This window comes from Nyctibius grandis, chromosome 7 (genome assembly GCF_013368605.1).
Source record: "Nyctibius grandis isolate bNycGra1 chromosome 7, bNycGra1.pri, whole genome shotgun sequence".
Lineage (NCBI taxonomy): Eukaryota > Metazoa > Chordata > Aves > Nyctibiiformes > Nyctibiidae > Nyctibius > Nyctibius grandis.
Window position 1 is genome coordinate 18,901,685 of NC_090664.1, and position 25,072 is coordinate 18,926,756.

Below are 25,072 nucleotides of genomic sequence, written 5' to 3' on the forward strand. Positions count from 1 at the left end.
CTGCCAGCCCGCCTCACCCGCCCCGCCAATCAGCGCCGCCCTTACTCCGCCCCCGCCTCTTGCAGGCCAATCAGCACCGCCCTTGGTGGTGCGGAACGGGGCCGCGGCCGGCGGCGCGGGCGGGCGCCTTTGATGCCGGCGGGCGGAATTCAGGAAGCTCCTCGGGGGCGCGTGGGGAGAGGCGGGGCGGGGGGCGGGGCCGGGGGGGCGGGGAGGCAGGAGGCCCCGCACCTGGCGGGCCCGCCGCGCGCCGCCGCCCGCGAGTTCGGCGCGAAGCCCCGGCGCGGGGTGGCGCCGGCGGCCGCGGCGGGCGAGGAGGGGGGCGTGGCCGGAGCGCGGGCGGCGGGGGGGCGGGGCGGTGAGGTGAGCGGAGCCGAGTCGCTGCTGTTCGGAGGCGGCGGCCGGTCGGTGCGGCGGCCTCGCCATGGTGTTCCTCAAACTGCGCGAGCAGGTGGGTGCGCGGGGGCGGCTGCCGTCGCCCGCCTCTCCCCTCCCGGTGCCGCTGGGCGCGGCGCGGCGGCTGCGCGCCCTTCCCCGCCCCCTCCTCGCTGTGGTGTGTGTGTGTGACAGGCGGCGGCAGGGGGAGGCAGCATGGCTGCTGCCGCGGCCCGGCGGGGACGGGGCTGGGTGCGGGGAGTGGCGCCATGTGCTCCCGGTGCGGGCGCCGGTGCCCCCTCGGTGGCCCCGCTGGGCAGGCGCGGGCGGGAGCCGCCGCCCCGCGCAGGTATCGGGCCTAACAGGTGGCCGCGGGAGCCCGCCCGCCCCTCCCCGCCGCGGCGGCGGGCCGGCTGCAAGGCGGAGGGAAGGAGGGAGGGAGGGAGGGACGGACGGCGCCCTGCCCGCGCGGGTCCCTGCCGTGCTCCCCGCCTCGGGAGCGGAGGAGAGGCCCGGGGGGGTGTGACGAGGGGGTCTGCGGGCTCCCCCGGTCCAGCGCTGCCCCGCGCCTGTGTTTTGGGAGGGGGAAGGTCTTTGGGCGCCGCCGGGGAGCCTGGGCCGGAGGGACTGCCCGGTGTGAGGGGGCCGGTGTGGAGCCAGCCGGCTGCGGCGGCTCAGGAGCCGCGGCGGAGGGCGGTGTGCCCGGGCGCGGGGGCTGGCTGCTCCCCTCCCGGAGCCGGGCCGAGGCAGTGCCGCCGCTCGCAGTTCCACGTGAACGCTGCCTGCCCGTCCCTCCACGCACCGCCGTTCCCTCTCAGGCCTTTAAAATCTTTTGTTCGGCTGCTGTATCTTCCTCCTCCGTGGTCTTGACGTACCTTCCCCGAGTCCGTGCTCCCCTTCTGCAAGCAGGAAGGTTTTTCGTGCGTTTAGCGGTTTGTTGCTTTTCATCACATCGCACCCTTCTTTGTTAGACTCTTCGGTTTCCATCCCAGCTCCTGAAAAATACTTGTCTTCGCTTCTGTGTCCTTTTCCGATGTCTCCCCTGTCCTACCTATTGTCTCCTGTGCAGTATCAAGATACAAAGGTGGGAGGGTCTGCGCTGCCAGTTTGCCGAGTGGAAAAAGGTGCTTGCTGGAAAATGTATTTTCTCGTGTTTTCATGTGTGCTAGACCAAATTCTCTGTAAAAATTCACACGCTCTGCTCTTGGTCTCTTTGATACTCTTCCTTAAGAGAACTGACTGTAACGCTTGGACACACCCCCCCCTCCAAAAAAGCCCCACAGAAAAAAAACACCTACAAACTTGGCAGTGGTTAGGCAACTGGTATCCTGTGTCGGTTTATTATGCTGATCAGTACCAGCTCATCGTTACCTGCTAGTCCTTTCATTACTCTGCATATACCTCTGTCTTTTTACACTTTGGTTGCACGGTCCCTTGGGATTTTGTTCTAAAAAATGTTTAGCAGTAAGGGGCTGGGTTCTTTATGTCCTCTTGTATTGTATGTAAACTTAGTGAAGTCTCGTATTTTTTTAGAGCTTCATTTATGAATGAGCAACGGTTGTGGACCTGCAATACACTTAGTGTCTTTGAGTTAGGTTTCTGTTTAGGCTTCATTGCTGTTCTTTCATGGGAGGCTCTCCACAGAAATGAACACTTGTTCATCTCTTCTATTAAATGAGCCCTCCTGTTAAAACCAAGAAATACAACTTTTCTACAAGTGTGAAATTTTGAAATAACTAGCAAAAATCCCATCATGAATATGTTAACGTGAAAGCACTGTATTTCAGAACTTTTCTTCTGGGAAGGATCCAGCTATTGACTGGTGCTGAGGTGAAATACTGGACTATATGGGACCACTGGTCTGACAGAGTAATGCATGTGAGGCCTTCTGCTTCTATTGTAATGCAAGTTTTAATCCAGAAGTATGAGGTGGATTTTTTTAGAGGCTTCGTGGATATGTACGAGTACACTGATACACTGGGCATTGAAGTATTCTTTCACTTAAAAGGGGGGTGGTACGGGCAGGGAAAGGAGGCAAAAGAGGTAGGGTGGGGAGTGCTGGTTTTGAAGAGGTTTTTGTAGGAGTGATTTTTAGCAGCAGCTGTATTTCTGCTGGATAAGCGTCAGTTGCTTGATAAAATGGTTATTACAAACTAAATTCTGTTAAAATTGCTTTCTTGAAGAATGCCAAAAATCATGAGGAATCATATTAATGTGGAATTTCTCTGTTTTGCTAATTACGGAGTATTCTTCCAGGTCAGTGTTCTTGTGCAGTTTGCTGCAAGATGTCTTGACTTCAGGACTAGATGCTGTGCTAAGATTAAAACACCACCTGCTCATTATAAAAACCTGCTCATGGTATTATATGGAAGAAGAGGTGTTCATCTTCAGTATTTCGTGAAACATGCTTCTTGTTTGCTTGAACCATATACTTCACCACATAGTGATGCGTTCATGTAGAATAAAGTAAATTGTCATGTGCATTTGTAGTCCCTATAGTGAGTCTGTCTCCCTTCAGTGCTGCCTGTGTTTCATAGGGGAGGGCAAAGGCTGTTCTTTTTGTACTGTTCAGCTAGTATGAAGGAGGGATTTGCTAGTTTACAACAGTCAGACAGATCAATCACTTTCTGGAACAAAAATTCTGCTAATGAAGTATTACTTTCATGTAATTCTCAAGATTATTTTTTTTTCCAAAATCAACATAATTCTGTTGATTTTGTTCTTTGATAATGGAGAAAGGCTCTGCGTTACTTAAATGTCAGAATTATGCTAGGAGGAGGCAGGCTTAGGGCATACAAGCAGCTCAATATTTTCTTACACCTGGTTTAGTTTAATTTTTTAAGTTACTGCAAGCTAGCATAAAAGCAGTGCTTGAGAACTTAGAGTGAGGTGAGAAATTATGCTCTGAGGTTCTTAGTTGAGCTTGAGAGGGTGAAATCCCAGTTCTACTTGCAGTTGATTTAATTTACTTAGTACACTGATAAACAAAACTTTGATCCTATAGATGCTTAATATGTTTGTGAAGCTCAAATATTTGCTTGTCTTTGGAGGCTGATTTGATACGTTTAACTTTCAGAATAAAGATTTTACATGCATTGAGAAGGGAAGGCCTTTCCTTGGGTTCAGCAAGCAGCCAGCAGGTACATTCTCTACAAATTTGTGTTAACGCTGCTTGAGCTATATTGCTTTGCAGTCCTGTGAGGTAGGAATATCTTTCAAAGTTTTGAAATAACTCGGGGTGTACATTGCACTTCCAGAAGCGACTTATGTTTCCTTTCAAAGTATCTTGGGTATCAAAAAAACCCATAAGCCATATTTGCAAAAATTGCATTTGAAGCTAAGTTGAACTATGCTGAGCAAAGATGATACCTGTAATGCTCAATAGCAAACTTGAACTCTGGGATAGAAAGAGCAATCATTGCAGCGTCAAGTTAGAAGCTGTAGATTGTTCTTGTTGCTCTTGGTTTGTTGTGCAACATTGGGCGGACGTGTTTAAAAACAGAGGAAGCAAATCTGCAAATTCTGTCACTGAAGGTTAAGCCGTTCAAGGTAGAGATGAAACATATAGTAAGTGTACCTTATGATTAAGGTATTTGCTCTTCAGTTTGTTTACCTTCGTACTGTCTTCATAGATTGGTGCTTGTAAACCAGGTTCTTCTAGATGAGAAGCTGCTTTAACTACTAAAATGCCAAGTGCGAGGGAGGCTATAAAAGTTTGTTTCTTCCTGAAACACTGTGGTACTCTCCTGTTAGCAACTGCGTTGAAAGCAAAGTTTAGGTCAAGGTTTGCTGATGTTTTATCAAACCTTTTTTTGGGGGGGGGAGGGGGTGAGAGGGTGGAAGAAGAAAAAGGAGTAACTTGCTCGTGAGTCTCCCTAATAGTATGCATTGGTCTCCTGTATAAAAGCCCTCCAAGTCTGCATAGCTAACTGTGAAAGGCTACATGTCTTCTGTTTTTTTGCTGTTCATAGTTTCTAGGTATATTACCCATTCCCAGAACAGGTAAATTCTTGCTTTAAAGGGTTGTGAGTTAACGTGTCTTACATGTAAGGAGTAATTGACAGCCTAGTTCTTCTTAGTGGGTAGGTGAAATTTGGATTACCTAACAATCGAGGGGTTTGTTGATTTTCTGTTACAAGCCTTACCTGCGTATGTGCCTACAGGTTGTCTTTTAGGCTAGCGTAAGCCTACATTTCAGTAGTTTTGTTGAAATGCGTGAAGCTCTGATCAAAACTGGCTGATAGTTTTCTTTAATTTTGCAGCTATATAACTATGGCAAAGCTCATTGGATGCAGCATCGTTATAGTTGGTAAAGCTTTATTATTTTTTCTTTCAGTACATCGTAGTTTTAACTCTGCATTTCCTGTTTTCTCTGGATCTTAAATATGTAATAGGAAGAAATCTTAGGGTTTGTAATAATGGGCATTTGAAGGGAATTTGTATGGGATTTTTCTGTATGACTACTAGGCTGTGCTAGAGGCAATGCATTTATTCCCAGAAGTCAAATGTGAGTGGAAAGGATCAGAATATGAACAACTGCGTGAGGATATTAGAGTGACCGCTTATCTTGAAAGTCCTTGAACAGTGAGAGCACTGACTTCTTTATTGCCCATTTATATCTTTCTCTTAGCTAAGATGGATCTTGTTCAATTGGCAGTTAAATGTTTGCAGTGTCATAGTGAACGCTCTGAATGCCTCTATGGTTGCTATTTTCATTACTGCCAGCATTAGACTTCATTCCTTTAGAATTGATGCCAAGAATAAATGTCCCAACTAGTTCCTTGTTACACTGAGAGGAGGAATGGTCTCCTGTGGTGATGAAAAAGAGCTGCTGCTGTTCTATGAGGGAGGGATGTGGTGGGAATGGAATTACATCGTATCGCTCTACAAATTCTGTTCAGACATAGACTAATTAGATAGGTGTTTAATTTTTTTTGGTAGATGTTACTTTAAAGTTACTATTCTTTAAAAAAACATTACTTTTGGGAATCTTGTCAAAGTTGAGAGCCACTCTTTGTGCTCTATGCTCCATCACACGTTCTTCTTAAAATTTGCGTCTAATCTGTTTTAACTGTATACAAGATAACTGAATTAGGAAGTTGTAATACTTATCAAACCACCTTAAGCCTTACTGTTAATTCTCATGTTCCTAGGCTGAGAACTCACATGTACTGAAAAGATAAGTTTCTTTAATTGATGGAAAACTTTGAGTAACTTGAACTCCGTTTATCTTGTTGTACAAAGTAATTACCAGCCCTTCCATTAGAATGTGTTGAGAGAAGCTGGTTCTACCACGTGTTCGTTTTGGGGGGATCAGATTCCCTGATGATAACTTGGGAACTTCTGACTTGTGAAGTTCCCAAGTTAAGAACTGCTAAGAAGCAGTTCTTCTCAGTCAAGGAAATAAACTTTTTTAAAAAAAAAGAAGGGGGGGGGGGGGGGAAAGGTGGGGGAGAAACAAAGCAAGCCTTGATTCTGCAGTCAGATCCTTATGGCAGATCCTGTTAACTCAGCGGCCTTCTGTGAGGGTATAAAGGTCTATTCATGTAGATAGCATCACACGTGTGTGACCATTGCTTGAAGGCAAATATCAGGGGGAAGAATGAGGCAAATGTGCGCTTGCCTATGAAGAAGTGACTTCCCTGGAACACACAAAAAAAGTCGATGATTCCTGTAGGAAACTAATAGCTGTTGAGACTCTGAACTAGCAATCTGCTATTTGATGTGGATTGTACATTCCCAAATTTCTATCTTTGTTTCCATTCACTGAAATGGGTTGTGGAATAAGATGACTGAAATTAAATATCTTTGGTATTATACGTTTCATGTGTTCCACTTCATCTTTTATCAGCTAGTTCGTTTCTCATTTGCAGTACCTTTTGTTTTTCTCTAGTCATCTGGGCCTTCCTGAGGTCAAACTAATATCTGATCATTTGTTTTCTTGCTCCTGCCAACTTCTTATTTTGTTCTTACCTCTGTTCCTATTTCTGGAAATTGAGTGGGAGACTCGTTGCCTTAGTTACAGTGACTAACTGTTTCAAAGTTATTTATAATGTTTGTGTTTAAATAACCTGTATCATAATACGAATCACAAAACATTTCATGTCGATAAAAAAATAAACAAAGCAGTCTATCCCTAAGTGCTGGGAGCATGTACTGATTCTTGGGGGTTTTGTTTTCCTTTGTTGGGGGTGGAGGACAAATTCTAATCTGGCATTCGAAGATGAATCTGAAATAAAATGTCTTGGTGTTATCCTTTGTGCACATGAGGACAGAATCTTAATATCGAAGCTCCGCAATATCAGGGAATGTTATTCTTCCTGTCCTTCGTAATGACACTAGCATTCTTGCCAAGAGGTAGGAATGTGCCAGTTTAACCATGTTAATTCAGTTGTGATTGCTCAGGTATTGGTGAATTATACAGCACTGACCCACTTCAGCACAAAAACTAGTGCTAATGGAAGAGTGGTGGGACTGTGAGTGGTTCGGAGAGAAAGGGAGGTGAGACTTGTAGCCAGCTGGGTGGGTGCAGAGTTGAAGAGGAAGCACCAGCAGCGATATGCAAATGAAAGAGAGGCAAAATAGTTGGTCTGTAGCATCCTTGTAGATTGAGGAACTACTTGTTAGCTGAAGCACCTAATGACTTCTCTCCTACAGTAATGAGATGCTCTTTACTGTGAATTGAATATAATCTTAGAGTTTCATTGATTATTTCTACAGTAATGTATGTATGTGAATTGAGCGAACAGTACCACATAAGTAGATTGTTGTTTATGTGACTAAAGCCTGCCTATTTAAGGCAGCCTGAACACGTGTTTTTCTCAGTATATTACTGAAACTATATTTGAATTTGAGAAGTGTAAAGCAAACATTTGCCTATTCTAACACTGGGGTTTGGGATAAAACAAGAAAAAAACAAACCACTTTGCTTAAGCTGATGTTAAACTTCAGAACTACATTTACGGGGCAGGGGGAGCTTTCCTGCCCCAGAGTAGGAAAGAATGCCTCTTAATCGTAAACTGACTCATATTAGGAGAATTTAGTGAATGTTCAGGTTTTGTACGTAACTTTGCCTGTTTGCATGGGTTAGTCTGTTTCTGACTCTGTCCTGAACTGTTGTGAAGACATCCTAAATGTTTAATGTTTCCATACTTCCAAACAGTGAACTGTCACTTAATGGCCTTCCTAACTCCAGCTGATGAGCATTTGCTTATAAGTTACTCTCGGTCATTCTGCAATCATGCGATCCTCCTTGAGGTTCACTCTCACTTTGTGCTGAAATCCTGTACTTCACTTCCATTTGGGGCAAAGAAGAAAGCATGGGTACATGTGGATTGTTTCTTACTTCAGCAAAGTGAAAATATAACAGTACCTTAATGAAGGAAGAGAAAGGGATGCAAGCAAGGCTTCTAGTCAGCATGACAAAATGAGAATGAAATTGCAGTAGTTAAAGCATTGAGGTCAAAATGAGCCTTTTTGAATTCTTCATGATTGCTAGAAAGTCTGTAAGCTTTAATGTTTTGTTTCAAGATTTTGCTGTTTGTCCTCTACATTTTGGTAGCTCCATCTATACTGGTACCTCTTAACAGGGAGGAAGTTGAACCTTCCATTCAGGAACCTGGTCATCCAGCGGCAGGCAGCACAAGAGACCAAGGATCTACCTAACTCATAGCTGAAGGACCTACTTGAGTCATAGACAGCTGAATTGGGGGGAAAAACACTTTCAGGAAGTTCTGTAGTTAGTTATACACTAACATAATCTGTAACTAATGCATAATGTCATTTAAATCCATCACTGCAGATTCAGTTTTGTATAATGTCAGGGGTAATTGGTGGTCTTTCCTTCCCTGTCCCATCTTTAGGTCATCTGCTTCTTCTATTCATTGCTCATGATGGCGGGCAGGTGGTGTATGCAAAGTCTTTCTTTTCAGCCTTAGCACTCCCTGTCTCTTTCCTGCCTGAGATCTGTGTGCTGTCTGTTGCTCTTTTTCTACCTCTGCTAACACTTCATTCTCCCACCAGTGTCACCCCACAAAGTATTGTTGGTAGGTTAAAATGAAGGAAAAGCACACATAAAATAAGCAGATGGAGAAAAACAAAATGCTAACGTTATTTTTCTGGTTACATTATAACTCAATGTTTTGAATTGGTGAAACGTCCCAAGTTGGGGTACAAGGACGGACACTTCAGAAATAGCACGTTAATGGAATTCCCTACCACTCGTATCAGTTCCTTTGTAACTGCAGAGTTCTCTTCAGTTCTTGCTATGTTTGCTAAAACATGAGGATCGATAGAAAGAGGTCTTATGCTTAATACTGTGTTGCTGTGCAGTCTCTTTGCCAAATTAGAACCCTATATTGGTACTGCCTGATAGCTTTCATTTCCTTTGCTCCTGTCTCGGTTCCAGGAGCAGTATTTTGTTTTACAGCTCTGCTGTATCTGTTGCTTTTTAAAATATTGTTCTTTCATTCTGGGCCATAATTTTCAGTATTAAGGAGGACTTGCGGAAGAACACTTTCTCTTCTCACTTCTCTGTCACCTGCAAGGCTGCAAATGCCATTACTGTCCTGCATAATTTCTGTTGCTATAGTAACCACCCAGGTCATCATTTATTTCTTCTACTCCTACCCCATGATGTTATGTTTTCTGTTTCTTTCCATCTACAAGCACCCAGCCATCTAAGATTATCTAACACTACTTAGATCATAGGCTAAGAAGTCTATTAAAATACAACTTTTCAAGTAAAGAATTAAGTAGCATTTTATTACTTGTCCATAGACATTTGTCTATTATTCTTTTTACTGTAAGTTTAACAAATTATAATTACTGCAATCAGGGATGTAAATAGTCAAGTTAATCTACTCCAGAAGAAACAGAGCTCAAGAGAGGAGTTCTTTGGAAGTCTTCATAATGAGAGCAAAAGAAAAGTGAAGAAGGGATTTGTAAAGCAGTAGAGTGAGAATGAAAAGGACAAAAATGGTTAGGATAGCTGAGGCTGTCAGTATCAGTGAACAGCAAAGCTCTTGTTATGAACTTCAGAGCTTCGTAGTCGAGGATCATCAAAAAACCAAGAGATATCCAGCTACCCTGTGGAGCTCTGTTTGCAGTGACTTCAAGAGATTGGTTCCTTTTTCTACCTGCTGTACCTTTCTACAGCACAGGAAGGGGACTCTCCTAGCATCTATAATCTCGATCTACCACTGTGAATAATACAGGGAAGAGAGTGGCTTCTACTGTTTTTCTACACCCAGAGGTGCAAAAAATGGGTTTGGGTCACGATATATCAAATTTGTTATCTTAGAAGGGCAAATATAGCTTCATGCAGCCACATCTTTTATTTTTGAAAGGGCTTTGACTTTGCACATTGTGAATTGGCTTCTTTTTCTTTTTTTTAAGACTCACAACATTTAACAAGCCATAATTGCTCAAAAAAAAGCTATATGTTTCATAGTTTGCATTTGAACAGATTAGTTGGGAAGTTCCCTGACCTGAAGGTTGATAGAATTCCTGCAATGTTCTGCATATGTATTAAAACTGCTTTAGTAATCATTAAAGTATTAAGCTTACTGCACACATAATTAAAGAATAGCTAGTAGCATAAAAGTAGAAGTGCCATGGTTTGTGACTGTGCCCCCAAGTAGCAGAATTTTGCAGAAAAATTAGCATGACTGTTAAAAAGCTGTTGATTACATCTTTGCATTTCAACCTAAGCTTCATCTGGAAGGCTCTCTTTTGCTGTTGCAATGGCTGTAGAAAATACTGTTAAGCATTTAGGGTATCACGCTGGTTTCCTGTCTCTACATCCAACCCCTTACATGGGGGAGCAGTGAGATACATTTCCTTCTATAAAGTTCTTTGCTGGAACTTACATAAGCCAAAGAAATAGTATCTGTTCGAATGACAGGAGGAATAGCAGTGCCAGTGGTGGCTGTGGAGACTGTCAGAGGAGAAGTTCAGCTCTTCTTCCCTGGAAGCTTGCCACTACCGGTATTAACTGCTCTCCTCCATGCTGGTTGGAGGTGTTGCAAAGTTATTTTGGAGCTGTCCTTCTGGCCTAAGTTCTTTAGAAGCTTGGCTCTTTGCCTCCTCAATGACCACAAGCAAAAATAAATCATCTAGGCCTGAAGCTTGGTCTTGTGGCAGCAGTCGGCCACAGCTAACTGAACCCAAGGACAGAATGAATGAGCCTGCAGAAAAGATCTTGGAAATGTCTGCTGGAGTTCAGCCTTCTGTACTGTGGGAGCCCTTATTGCCTCCACTGAAATACTTGTGTTTTAGACATGTTCACAAAAGCCTCCCCCCTTTTTTTGTGTGTTGTTTTATATATCATGACTATAGTGCCCACTAGTGCTTCCCTTATGTTGCCTGACGCCACTTATTTTTGGGAAAAGTAAAAGTAGGATGGATAATTGAAGAAAAGAGGAGGAATTGTTGGAATGATGTAATTTGACCTCAAGATTTCATGACCTGCTCTTGTGTGGAGTGCAGTGATGTCTAGCATGGCTGTGAAGCAATAAATCGGCACAGGATGCCTGTTCAAAATGCCAGGTTCTGACTTTGCATAGTGGTATGGTGTGGCTGCAGAAGTGAGGTGGCAGCTGCTTTGGTGTATAGTTGCACTGTCTTTTTTTTTTTCACTAGATAAGAAACAATGAAAATGTACCATAACAAGCAAGGTCCAGTATAGGCAGAAACATTAGGATATGTTTTTCTTGTTGTTATGTTCCTGTTTTAAGAGGTTAATTAACAGCCAAAACTGTGCTCATTATTTGACTTGGAAATTATCTACCACAATGAAGGCCAACACTTTCAGCTGGCAGATAGGAGAAGGAAATACAGATACATGACCTACTGAACACTAATATATTTCTGGTGTAGGGTTAGGACTGTGTGTGTGAGAGAGAAATGGAGTACATTGCCTGCATGAACCCCAATCTTCAAAGTCATGTGGAGTAGGTAAAATTTCTTGAAAGGGTAGAAGTTTCATAATTCTAAGATGGAGTTTAATGACATGCTTCTCCTTGGGTGGTTTTTTTTTTTTCATTTGCACAGTTTCTAACAATAATGATTGAAACTCACTGGCTTCTAATCTCCTGCCTAAGGCCATGGTTTGATATTTGGTTGCAGCTGAGCTTAAGCAGTCACTCGTTCTTCTTCGAAGTGGTGAACAGGGAGGGGAGGGACAATTTATTTAGGTTAGCTTATGACTGCAAAGTTGTTCCTTGAAAGCTTTCCTAAGCAGGAACTAGAAAGGAGTGTTTTGGCTCAGATGAACTTACTGTAATGTCTTCCTTTGTGACAGAAGTCTTGTAATCACAGAAGAGGTGTCTTCTGCAAGTGTCCTTTGGTTTGGGGGCTGAGGGTGAGTGGAGGAATTTGAGTGTGGTCTGCCTTGGATCTCTCTGGGAAAGTTGCTTCAATGTTGTTGGCCTGAAACTTCTTTGAATGTGTTTTGAAAGTCAGTAACGTGCTTAATTTTCTTGTCTGGTTCCTGATCGTTTTGATTCCTCTTTAATTGTGAGAGAACCTAGGGTCTTAAGGATGTCTCCTTCCATTTATAACATCTCATGTTGACTTACACTGACTATGAAAACACTGAAACAAGAAAAGTTCTTCTGTAACATATTTGTTTACCACATGTGCTCGCTGCCTTGCAGGACCCTCAGCTTTTTCCCATCTCCCATATGACAACTGTGTGCCAGTTTTCTTGCAGCATTTAAAGTCGTTTTTCTCCCCTCTTAGGCTGATCACATGCTCTACTACTCAGTTTTACAACTGGAGCTCTGCAAATGACATAAAAAAGACTTTCTCTTACCTTCCATCTCTTCTCAAGAGGTTACAGTGAAAGTATAAGATCATGTTCAGATAGTCCAGTTACGTGAAAACCGTGTGCCAAAAGTAGTCCGAACTTGCTGCAGCCTTTTCCCTCATAGAAACATGTATGGACAGAAAGCCCTTCAACTTCTTAACTCACTCGTATGCTTCTGTGTGTGCAGCTCTAACTCTTGGACACCATCCAGTGACTGCTTGGAGTCATGCCTGTTGTGACTAGTGATCAGTCTATCTCCCTGCACAGAGATACATGCTTGGGGTAGGGAAATATCTAACAAGAAAACATGCTTGTAGAAAAATGACTAAGTTGAAACGAACTAAAATAGGAATTGGTCACTCTTCTACAAGTAGTAATTAATGAAGCACGTCAGTCTAAGAATAAATTTAAGTCTTCTGTAATGGAAGAAAATTTTTCATCTCCCCTCTGTAGGAAATTGAAATATAAAATAGTAGTTAAACTTGTTTTATATTCCACATATCACCTAGTATGGTTGTATGGATGCTACAGCATAAGCACATTGGTTGTGCAAATCAACAGCACAGCAGCTAGAAGAGATAGCATTTTGCATCACCATTAATGAAAACCTTATCAAGATGGGCTATTCCTCACTTCATTCTGTTTTCCAGTTTGACCTCGTTGCAAAACTGTTTAATTCAGTGGATTATGGGTGGGGCTATTGATGCATTTGAGTCTGGTTTAGTTTTCTGGAATAAACTATGATAAAACTACAAAGCTTGGTTTAAAAAAAATTGGGCATGTCTTTTGACTGTAGGAATGCACTGGGAATAATTAGCTTGGAAAATTAAGGTATAATAAAATTGCACTTAACAGTCTCCACACAAATAGTTGCCTACGTATCACCTATGTGTTTCTATGAGATATTTTTGTTCTAAGTATTTTGAACTAAAAGAGTAAGGAAGATTAAACTCGAGGCCCTTAGCCCTTTTTTTTTAAGCAAGCAGGGAGGACTTAGTGAAGGTCCGGTTACAGCTTCTGTTTCATGCTTGTTCTTGAAACTGCTCATCAGCACCATTAAAATTTTTTTTTATATATATTTGTCTAAAAATCTTAGGCAGTCCTTCAAGGGCTGCTTCATGAGTAGGTCAGCTGTCTTTGCTGTGGGCTCTAGAGGAGGTGAGTGGAGGATAGTATCAGCGCTGCTCCTAGTAGGTGTCAAAACCCGCATGGGTGACATAAAAGTGTAAAACATAAACAAATGAACACTGGGATGCAGGAGAAAAAAAACCACTGACAAACATTTAATAAAGAAGTATTTTGCCAAGTGTTAATAAGAAAAGTAGTTTGATATTTAAGAAAGCTTACCTCAGTATCTGGTTCTAGATTTTCTTTGTAAGAGGAGGCAATATGAGAGGATAGCAGAATCGTATTTACTATGCTGAGATAAATGAAAGTTATTAAAAGTATGCAAAGTTTTGAGAACACTTGTATTATGTGGCTATTAGTGTTTAAAAATCAGATTCAACGTTGTGAATTAATATCATTTATGGTAATTTTTTTGCTATTTTGTACTTAATGTTCCCTATCTTACAAGAGATATGGAGTACTTTCTGTTGTGCTTTTTGTATTACGTTGTACAAAGGTTCTCAATGATAAGACTAGACAAAAGGTTAATCTATTTTCAGTGTGGTTTATTGGCGTGGAGTGTGGGAACTTTGAGGGAATGTTCAGTTTGAGGATGTAGAGAACAGGACAGGGAAATTTTTAAATGAAAAATTACATTAGGGAAATATATGAATATTTATGTTAAGATCTAAATACAGCATCTACTTGCAGTCAAAGAATTGTAAAAAAATGCTTAAGTAGTATATATTTGTTGCCAAAGGATTGAATTCGAACAGCTTCACGGACGGAAGTCATGAGCTAAGCACTTGGAACAAGTTTGTGAAAGGTCAGTGTTTGAAAGCGGCATCAGACAACAGTAGCCTCTTCTGGAACAAATAGTATTTTCTTTGCAATTCCTCCTCTTACTCAGTTTGTTCAGCGTTGAAAAACAGAAGAAGCTGGGGAAAAGAAAAGCTTCTCTTATGAAGTCTGACAGAATTGTACTAATCCTAAAATTTTGACAGACTTTGTGACCAACCTCAAGTGATTGATTCAGCTCACTAACTGTCCATAGTATTTCCTTCATACAATGAGTGCTTAACTGGAGACATTTTTGGAAGCTTTTTAATTAGTGGCATATGTAATTAAAGCAACTTAAAATATTTATTTTCTGTTTTTATTAAATGCCCAGATGAAATCATAATTTAAAAAGTAAAGCAGAAGTAATAAAAGTGAAGTAATTAATGCATTGTAAAGATTATCGCGTGCTATTTAAAGGCATCCAAAAAGCAAAAATACAAACCAAGATAATTCACTTTGATTTGACTGAGTCTGCCCTTCATCTAAACACAGGCAGAAGTGAGTTGAAAAAGTGTTAGTGAAGCAATCAGCTGTCTGTCCTGGAGAGGGGTACACCTGGGGAGGTGGTGTATTCTTCACAAGTATTGAGTGGTAGTTTGCTTGTCCTCTCCCTGTGGAGGGATTTAGGCAGTTTAGAACCGAGGGCAGAGAAATTGCTGCAGCGCTGCTTCGCTGCTGTGGAGAGATGTGGTACGTTTGCTGGAATATTCATTTTATAGGGTGGTTCATTTGTCTCTGGTTTTGGTTGTTTTGGATCACACCCTGTTCAGTGCACGTGGCTTTATGGTTCTGCGTTCAGAAGGTTGTCTTCTCCCAAACTTTTCCTATCCGACCCCTATCCCCCTCACCCCTGAAGATGTGAAAAACATTAAATTTTCATGTCGCAAAATTTTCTTTGATTTCCTGTCTGTCAAGGAAAAATCTAACTCGGTTTACTTACTTTTAAGAGCACTACACCTCGGTGTTTGGAGGTAACTGACTGTATTTTGGAAGTGAATTCTGTTTAGTCGATGTAAGGCCACTTCAACTATAAATGAGCAAGGTTTGGGTTTGGTTTAAGTGATCTGCTTTAGATTGATGGTATTACTTAGTTGGGATTAATTTTCCTGGGGATGTGTGTGTCCACTGTGCAGGTGGGCTTAGCTGTAGCAGTTAACCTGTCTTTTTCACACCCCTTTCAGTATTCCATTGTCTGTGAAATGTAATAACATTTTTTAAAATAAATTTTTACTCCTTAATTTGCCTTGCAAAAATCTGTTTTTTCCTGTGATGACCACATTCTGCTGAACTTAAAAATTGTGCTCTTATGCACAGCAGTCCTTTGACAAGGTAGAGAAGATGACTGGCTTCTGGCAAGTCGGAGGCACTAGTCAGTAGGATTAAGATGACAACTGCTGCTTGGGTTGCTGGCCTTGGTAGTAGAGAAATGACCGCATGCACTGTTACTTCATATGTCTTACAGCACTTCCTCATTAAAGATTCAGTGAGGCCATTTGGATGCACCTCTGTTTTTGCTTTCAAAAATTACTCTAAAAATATCTTTTTCAAATGTATTGCTTTCCTTTCGGAGTGGGGGGAATAGCTCCAAGGAGGTTTTTACCTATGATGATTTGTTCCTGTTAGTGCATGAGCTGACTATTTCCAGTAGGCATTCTTTTTATGCCTATCATTTAATTTAATTTTGCAAATGCCTATTTGTTTGATTTGAAATAGGATTTATGTTTTATCGTTCTTTCTGATGAATGTGTAGGTTCGCCGTATTTTCTAAAAGGCTCTTAACCCTTCTTCCTGTTTTTCCCACCCTCATATTAGGTTGACTGTAAATGTTAAAATTCAAACGTGGAAATTAAATTGTAATTATTAAAACCTATTAATTAAAAAACAAATTCTTAAAGATGATGTGCTGGTAGAAGATTCCCTCAGCAAATGCCACCTTGCGATCCTATAAATTCTTTTCATCAAGTCTAATCTTTGCTCCTTGGCAGATACCTGAAAGTATGTGATGCTTTCCTCCCTCTACCCAATACCCATTTTTAACTGTTGTTTTCTCGTGGATGTTCTAAAATATGCGACAGTTATGTACCAGAAAGTCACTGTTCCGTAGTAATAATCTGAGAGGTTTTAACTCTTCAGTCCTCTTGTATTTCAAGCACCTAGGTTTCTGTGAAGCCAAACCGTAACCTTTGAGAGGTAATGTACTGACGACAAAAGTGGACTCGGATATCTCTGAACCTGTGTTTTCTTCTTTGATTTTAATGTGTATGAACATTGCTTCTTGCGTTGTAATAGCTTCTTTGAATGTGACAAGCATCTGTTCAGATGGGACAGCATTACTCTCTTCTGATCTTATTAAAGTACAGTGTTTTTGAAAAGTAGCTGTAGGTTCTAAAAGATCTGTCCTGGTTGTGAACTTTCTTGATGGGCTGATTTATATGTGAACGGCTGTGACTCATAGCATGCTGCCTTATTTTTATCCAGATAATTACCTTGCTAAAAGATGTGTGAAATAGTGTTTAAAGACTTGTTCCCTCAGCTTAAGGAGCAATGCTATTGCCTGCCTTTTTATCTGTCCTCTTAATATCAGATCAGAATTCATCTTCTGCTTGCTTTGCTTTCTTCCAAATTTTTAAATTGAAATTCTTTCTGAAGTACTTAACAAAAAGAATTGTAAAAGCGAAATTGAGGACCATAAAAATAGTATCTGAGCTACAGGAGTTTGTTTGGTTTTCTTAAAGCTGTTTCGGTCCCAGGAATATCATATGAAATTTTAAAGTTGATATTGCTTTTTGTGTATGCAGTTATTGTTTGAAGAGATGCACGTGCATACACTGAAATAACATGTAGGTAAAGGTTTCTGGAATCCCTAGAGGATCTTACTCCTCTTCTGCCTTGATCAGTTTTCGTTTTTAATAGTGGTGTGAACATCAGAGCATCAACATGTGTTTTCACTTATGTGTGAACATCAGAGCATCAACATGTGTTTTCTCTTATGTCATTTGGGATGCTTCATAGATGCACAGTTCTTCAGGCTTGCAGATTCATCATTTCACCTTTTGCTTTATGCTAGGGAACTGTTCAAGCTCAAAGATTTTTTTCTGAATAACAAATCATTAAGTAGGGTTCAACTGCAGGAGTGCTCTTAAACGTGTTTTTTGAGCCTACTTTTATTTAAAAATGGTGTAAGTCTTTTGCCACGATCTCTTGACAGTTCTGTTGATTCATAATGAAACAGCTTGAGTTACTGCTTCATTTGCCTGTGAAGCTCCTCTGAGCAGTAGTCCTCGGTAAGCAGGTAGTCACTGAGGAAATGGTATAGCACAGTATCCTCCTACCCCCTCATGTCGTTTCCTCTCCCCAAATCAACTCAGCTCACAGCTGGACATATATGTTAATGATATTAGTTTTATGTTAGTGTACCTACTTTTGACCTGTGATTACTGGAGGCAGACATCCTTGTGAGTATCTGCTGCTGCTAAACCTGCTGGGAATTCTAAATGCTATTAATATAACCTACAGAATGCCCTGAAACAACATGCCTGATAAGTAAATAAACCAACATGAGTGGATCAGATTTCTTTTTTTATTTTTTAATAATAGTGAACAATTTTCTCATCTTTTAGTTATATGCAGGCAGAATACAAGAAGGACAAAGTGAGATACCATTTTAAATCAATTGTACTTTTAACACTCTTCAAAGTTTGGTATAGATATAAACAAGTCATCACAAGGATTTTGGAACAGCAGATGAATGTCTATTCTTCCCCTTCCAGCCCCCGAGATATGCAGGAATATCTTTGGGAGAACTTGATGTTTAAATGTAACCATCATAAATAAGCTATGTGTTTGTGCTATGTTGAAACAGTCTTTAGCATCATTTAGTACTACAAACTCTCATCTGATGTAGAAGATGGAGCGTTACGTGCCAAATATGTTGACTTCTATATCCTTAGATCCAAAGTAAAGCTTAGTTTCGTATTTTGAAATAAATTGCTTTTATTACAACAAAAATAATGTTGGTAAGTAAGCCTTCCACATAGGTTAACTTTCCAGGACTTTTTAAAAGGAAAACTAAAACCTGATCTTTGCACATTTTTCCAGTATTAGTAATTTGTTTCATGATAAGCCTTTACAGCTTGGCTATCACTTCCATGAATTCGGGTCCACTACCCACACAGCTACGCTGGGAATGGCACCCTTCTGTGGCACGCTGCTCCGGATGCTGGCGATGGCTTTGTCCGCCTTAGCTCAGATACTGCCACGAGTCATCTTTTTGGATGAGACTTCTGCCCCCTTTGCTGGGATTAGTCTCACACTGCATCTTTGCAAGGTCCTTGTTGTTTCTTCCGATGTGGTTACTGCTTTTACGCTGCTCAGCACAGCTTGGTTTAGAAGGCTGCTCGCCCGTGTTGATTCTGTTGGTTCTTTTTATTTCCTTTGCCAATGCATTTTGTCTCATCTTTGTAACAAATATCTTAAATAGCTTCTCTCTGAATTATTGATGTTCCGGAATGACTTCTTGCTCCAGTCTATTTACTTTCTACTTTGATCGTCTCTTGCATTATTCTGTGAGATAAATATATTCATATGAAATACAGCATTAGTCAGCCTCTGCAGTGTCTTTATACGTGAGTCTATAGGTAGCTCTGTAGTACTGTAGATTGCTGGGTAGAATTCTACAAATAATTGTAAATACAGAGAGTAAGACATTCAGTGTCTGTTACTGTAGTTCTTGTTTTGACTAATAAGTCTTCCTCTACTCCCCAACTTAACTGCTTCCATAACATTAAGAGCAGAGCGTCATGCTGCTTTGTGTTCTCCCTGCTATCTTGCCAGACTATCCTTTGAATGTGACTACAGATGGTATGACTCATTTACACTTGTCCTAAGCAGGCGAGGTACTTAACACCAAGTATGTGCCTCCAGCTTTTGATTCCTGTGAAAAAGATAGTGTTTCCCTCCCCCCACCCCAACTAGAATTATTTTTATATAATTCAATCGGATTTTAGTTGACCTTCCTTTTAAAATTGGGCATGCAGTTGGGTTTTTTTGTTGTGTGTCCCCCCTGACTAAAATGCAATTGACTTTATTTTTAAAAGATGCCAGATCTCTGCTGAATTTACTGAGGCCACTTTTAAATAGGAAAAATTAAGACTGCCTAAGAAAATTGCTCTACCAGTCACATCTAGAAAATATCCTGAGGTATTGTAACCCTACTCTGCTACTTCTTCAGTACCTCTGAAATACAGGTAACTATTTTCTCCTAGTGTATTAGGAAGCTAGTGTGTTGTGCAACTTCGGACATGAGCAAACATTTTCCCTTCTCAAATAGGCTGAGCCTAATAGAGCTTCAGTGTTGACTAGACCTTAATCCGGTAGGTCTTGAATATACTGAAAAATAGCTTCTCTTCCCTATTTAGCAGCGAGGATAGAAAAGGAGACTTATGAACTTGTATGTTTGCTTGCGGGGGGAGAGGGTGTTACTTTATTTTTTTAATAGGATCATTCTCCCCTCTTCTATCCACGCCTCAGCTGAGGATCTGCTTTTACAGGTCATGCTGAGGAGCGTGCAGTGTGTTGAAGTCACACTTGACACTGAACAGCAGCAGCAAAGGGGAAGTGAGAGCTTGGGAGAAAGTACAGGCTGGTGTATAGTCAAGTGCCTTATTTGTTCAGCTTGTCCCTTTTCACTTTAGTCAGACCCAAAATCAAGCTCCCTGTTACCATACAGTATCCTTTTTTCCTTTTGAAGGCAGTAAGTTTACTAAAAAAAAAAAAGGCATCAGGAGCACCTTTTTCCTGGCCTTTTTTTAATATTACTAATTTACATGGGCAAAACTTGCAAGTTTTTGTTCATTGTCCCATGGTCATGTCTGTCTATATATAAAAATTGTATAGTAGCTCTGTTTTTCAACAACAACTTTCTTTGTTTTCTTTCAGCTGTTTACCATATATGTGGTTAATCAACAAAAATTTGGAGGACCAGCCCTCCCTTAAACCTGTGTAGGTGTTTATAGTCACCGCAGAGCTGCGTGTCTGCTCTCACCTGAAAGCTGAATGCTTTTGTTTAAGGCTCGTACTCCCTCTGATGGTGAACTGCTGTGCTTCTCTTGCTTTCTGTGTTTGCTTTCATCTCTCCCTCTTGGTCTCCATTTTATCTTTTTACTGTTATGCTGCATTAGGCTAAGTCGTTTTATATATGTGTGTGTGTGTGTATGTGTGTCCCAATGAAAGTGCAGTTTTAATAAAGCTGATCAACTTGAAGGGTCATACCAGACTGCATATACACTAGACAACAATAAGCTGTTTGGTCAGATAGGGGGAAAGGAGGGAAAGCTTATCTGCTCTACTTGAATTTATTTTATATTTTTAAATATCACAATCGCTCTTCTGTGATTCATGTGGAGTTTATTTCCTAATGCTTGACTTAAAGTGATGACTCAGTCTCCCTAAAGCTTGAATAAGAACAGTTTGCTCTCTTAAATTCTTTGTTCCAGAGGTCAAGTATTTGAATAATATCAGCTCATGTATGGTACAAAAAACCCAGTACTGTAAAGACTTTATTAGTTGCTTTTGCATGGGATCATTATTAAGAAATGACTGTGTTTAAAATCTTGAAATGATACTAATCAAGATTTAATATATAGAAAATAAATCTAAAAGAACTGCCATTGCAGCTTGTGTGTTAATGATGTGTTAGCATATGGCAATTTTTAGTTAGCTGTAGGTAAGTTTGACATGTTGAGTACAAATAGCACAAAATAAAGCTGTTTATCATGTGGTTACAGAAATAAAGCGTGGTAGTTTGTATGTCTTTGTACATGCCTGTGTACAAGATCAGTTTGAGAGAAAAGGTGGCTATCCTGTGTTACCCTATGGTAAATGAGCCTTTGCTACAACGTTAATAAGAGGAGAAGAAAACCAGCTGGTCTTTTTGTTCCCCCTACACCTCCTTCCTGCTTCAGCAGTAGTAGTTTCAAACATTTCCTGGATGTGTTTGTTAAATTGTTTAATCTGATACCTAGCCTTTGCTTAATGTCAATTATTTAAATGGATAAAGACTATCAGTTCTGGTTCTTTGTCACTGACTGCAGTAGCACTGTTAGGTATTTACTGCATGTGGTGCTGCCTTTCATGTGTAATACTGGCAACAGTTTCAGGTGGTGGAAGAGATGCTGGTAGGAGAAGTTTAAATTACTGTAAAGAGTTTTCTGGTGTGTTGGTAGGCCTGTTCTGAGAGCATGGGGAGAAGGTAAAATCCAAATTGATAATACATCAAAATCTGAGTCCTGTCTAGTTCTGTTTGAATGAGCAGTTAGCACTGTTGGGATGTTGGGCTTTCAGGTATTGCTTCTGTTTGCTGGCCCATGCTTGTACCTGCTCAGGAATTCTATTGCGCACGTGTTCGGCAATTTTGGTGGAGGTAAGTGAACCTGTAAACGTCAGAAAGACTGAAGTCTTCTAATTTTAAGCCTTTAACGTCTACTTGAATGTGAAGTCAGTAGTCTTAAAAATTTAGGTGCTTATCTTAAATTTGTGAAGTATCTAGAGCGTTCCCGGAATTCTGGCACTTGTATGAGATGTAAAGCAGTATGTGCTGATGAGAAATTTTGTGGTCTCGCTCAAGTGTTTTGGTTTTCTTTTGTGTGCTGCCACCAAGTGACAAAGCGTGGTATTGCTGCTCTTTTTTTAGAGTGATTTCTACCAATCATGATCTTCTTTTTCTGAAAAAGTCAGAATGTTACTTTGCACTTTTTGTCCACTGGCATATAATATTCCAAATTATCATTCGGAGTAACATGAGTTACGTAGTCTGACTGAAATTTCTAGGATAGAAGAGTCATCAAAACAGAGCTGCTTTTCATCATTCTGCTGTTCGGTTTAGAGATTCTAGATTTCTGTCAGTTATTGGAAATAAAAATTTGAGGAAGTTCTAGGGTGAAGCGGGGAATTTTCTCTTCGATTCAAAAAAGTATAATATAAACACAAATCCAGACATAAAGATCAAGTATTAAAATGCTCAGATCAGAAACAATATTTGTCAGATTTGAAAATGTGCAATGTATTGCAGAAATAAAGTTTGAATCCTGTTAGACACTTCTTTTCTGAGTATCTTTTGATGAACAATCTTACAAAACCAATCAGTGTATTAAACTAATACTCTGACCAATACTCAAAGCATCATCATATTTATTCAAAGAAAAAACAGCCTTAAACAATTACTCGCATCAGCAGTAGACAGAAAGATTCTTGTGGACCTTCTCCGCTAATACGTATCTTAAGCCCAGAGACTGTTTTCAGCACCAAAGAGAAAAGGCGTTGGAAGCGAGCCTGAGCATTGGGGTGCTGCAAATGAATCTGAGCAGCTGGAAGTATGACCTTGTAGCTACGAGCAGGCCAAGCAGTTGGCACATATACTTTCTGGTCAGCCGTTCAACAAGTATGCGTCTCCGTTCAAATCTGTTTAGGTGAGTTAACAGAAGTACTCTGTCTCCATCTTTTTCAGCCAGTGTCGCCATTGAATCTGTGCCGGTACCATCTGCTGTAGGGTCCCTACTTGTTTGTGCTTATCTGAGCAAAAATGGATTGGTAAGGTGAAGGGTATCAATGTGGGTAAGGGGAGAGTGTTGCAGGTGGGGTAGGAGTGGTCACGGGATGCTGAGGGTGACCTCACGTCTGTGCAGCTCACACATCCAAGGTGTGCTGTCTACTTTACCTTCTGCTGAGCACTGTGTGTGGTCAGGAACGACGGACGTGTGTGTGCAGAAATTACAGGAAGGATGATGTCTTGCCTCTGGTAAGTGCCGTTGATTATGTTATACTGTTTATCATGGGGTTCTTACAGACTTGAGCTCTGTAAAAATTGCTGAGCAGTGAAATTATACTTTCTTTCCAAGAACATAAAGACGGACAGACTTCAGTTACAGCATCACTTGGGAATATGATGAAAGGTCGTGTAGATGAGACCACTAGCCAAGACACATCTGCACAGATTAGCAAAGCTACTTTAAGTGCTGTTTAAAAAGACAGTGACTTCAAGCCTGTGTTAGAAAAGGTAGTCTCCCTTCATATTCCTCCCGTGGGAGTTTCCTAGCTGTCCTCTTGCACTGGTGTTCAGCTGATCTTGCAGTAGGCCAGCTTGGGGGCTGAATTAGCAAAAACCAGTTTTAGCTTTCTGCTAGTTGGGCTCTCTAGTCAGTTTATGGGACAGTAAGATAACTGCAGTGGCAGCACAAAGAAAACACTGGGGACATGTAACTACGGTGATAGTCCCTCTTTGTCCTTGGCTATATTGGGGCTGAATATGTCATGTGCTACTCTGCCCGGTTTGGGAAGGTGACTGAGGATTGTTTTTTGACTGGAGTAATTAATTTATCATTAAGACTCATCTAAACAATGTTGTAATGATACAGTTATTTTGGAAGATTCTGTACCTGCTTACCACAGCTGTTACGTTTCCATTTGCCTTAATTCTATATGCCCTATTAACTATGAAAGCTGAATCTTTGGAAGTTTGCTTTTCCGCCCCTGGGTGGAAATGAGGCGTCCATGAAGGCTAGGCTTTCTTTGTAAACATCACAAATAAGAGGAGGAGGGGAAAAATATTAATTTCTTCGTTTTGGTCCACAAAAAAGAAATCCATCAGTAAAACCCACTAGCAGTAAAGATTACGACTGTTTCTGTAAGTACATTGGAACTTCCAGAGATCTCCTCTCTGGCATGGGGAATCTCACGTCTTACTGACTACACTGCCAGTTCTGTCCCAAGAAGTATTGACATATCAATACACCAATTGTGCTTCTTATTTTGCAAATGAAAAAATTAATAATAACCCATGATACGGTTTTGTTTGCCTTGGTAAACAATAGCAACAGTTTTAACACACTTAAGACTTTTACTTCTGACGTGACAGTAGTCATTCCTGTAACATACAGGGTCATATTTAATTCTAGTGAAAGAGGATTTAAGTTCTGAAATTTTTTTCATGTAAATTATGAATTAATTTTGCCCGTGGGCATTTCAGCTCTGTTGTTAGTCTTTCTCATGCTGCCTAAACACTACTGCACCTAGTCACATGGCATTTTTCATGATACAAATTTCTGTATAATTTCGTTAGATGCTGTGTGACATTTCTGTTCTGTATTTCCTCATTCTCCTGTTGTTCTTCAAGTGCTTGTGTTATTCATTGAAATAACACAGAAAGTAAATTTGATTAAATCCAGCATGGGTTGTATGATCTAGGTTTCACTGGTTCCCCTTACAGAACTGATCTATAAAGGAAATACCCAGACTGTTTGGAGATCTTTGGGAACTGGAATCATGGATAGACTTCGTAATTGAAAAATAGTTATTTTATGTCCCTAACTCACGAAGTAGTAGCGACATATAATTAAGCAGTGTCTTTATTCTGGTTAAGGTAAATGCGTCAAGGTTTCATGTTACCTTAATTCTGCCATTTTCTAGCTTGGTTGAACCCCGGTGGGCAGCTCAGCCTCATGCAGCCACTCATTCTCTCCCTGCAGTGGGATAAGGGAGAGAACTGAACAGATAAAATTGAGAAAACTGGTGCGTTGAGATAAAGATAGTTCAATAGGTAAAGCAAAAGCTACATGCGCAAGCAAACCAAAATAAGGAATTCGTTCACTGCTTCCCATCAGCAGGCAAGTGTTCAGCCATCTCCAGGAGAGCAGGGCTCCATCATGCCTATTAATTACTTGGGAAGATAAACACAATCACTCCAAACATTCCCTCTTCCTCCTCTTCCCCCCACAGCTTTTATTGCTGAGCATGATGTTATATGGTCTGGGATATCCCTTTGGTCAGTGGGGTCAGCTGTCCCAGCTCTGTCCCCTCCAACTTCTTTTGTACCACCACCATACTTGCTGGTGGGGCAGTGTGAGCAGCAGAAAAGGCCTTGATGCTGTGCAAGCACTGCTCAGCAGT

General features: G+C 41.0%; 1 protein-coding gene across 1 annotated transcript in view; it reads left to right on the forward strand.

Moving 5' to 3' along the window:
* The first annotated feature begins 360 nt into the window (after positions 1-360).
* ANKRD28 (ankyrin repeat domain 28) overlaps positions 361-25,072 on the forward strand; it is a 137,593-nt gene continuing 112,881 nt past the window's right edge. The window contains exon 1 of the mRNA XM_068404498.1: positions 361-451. Coding sequence (XP_068260599.1) covers positions 425-451 — 27 coding nt within the window. The 5' untranslated portion in view covers positions 361-424. The remainder of the gene's footprint in view (positions 452-25,072) is intronic.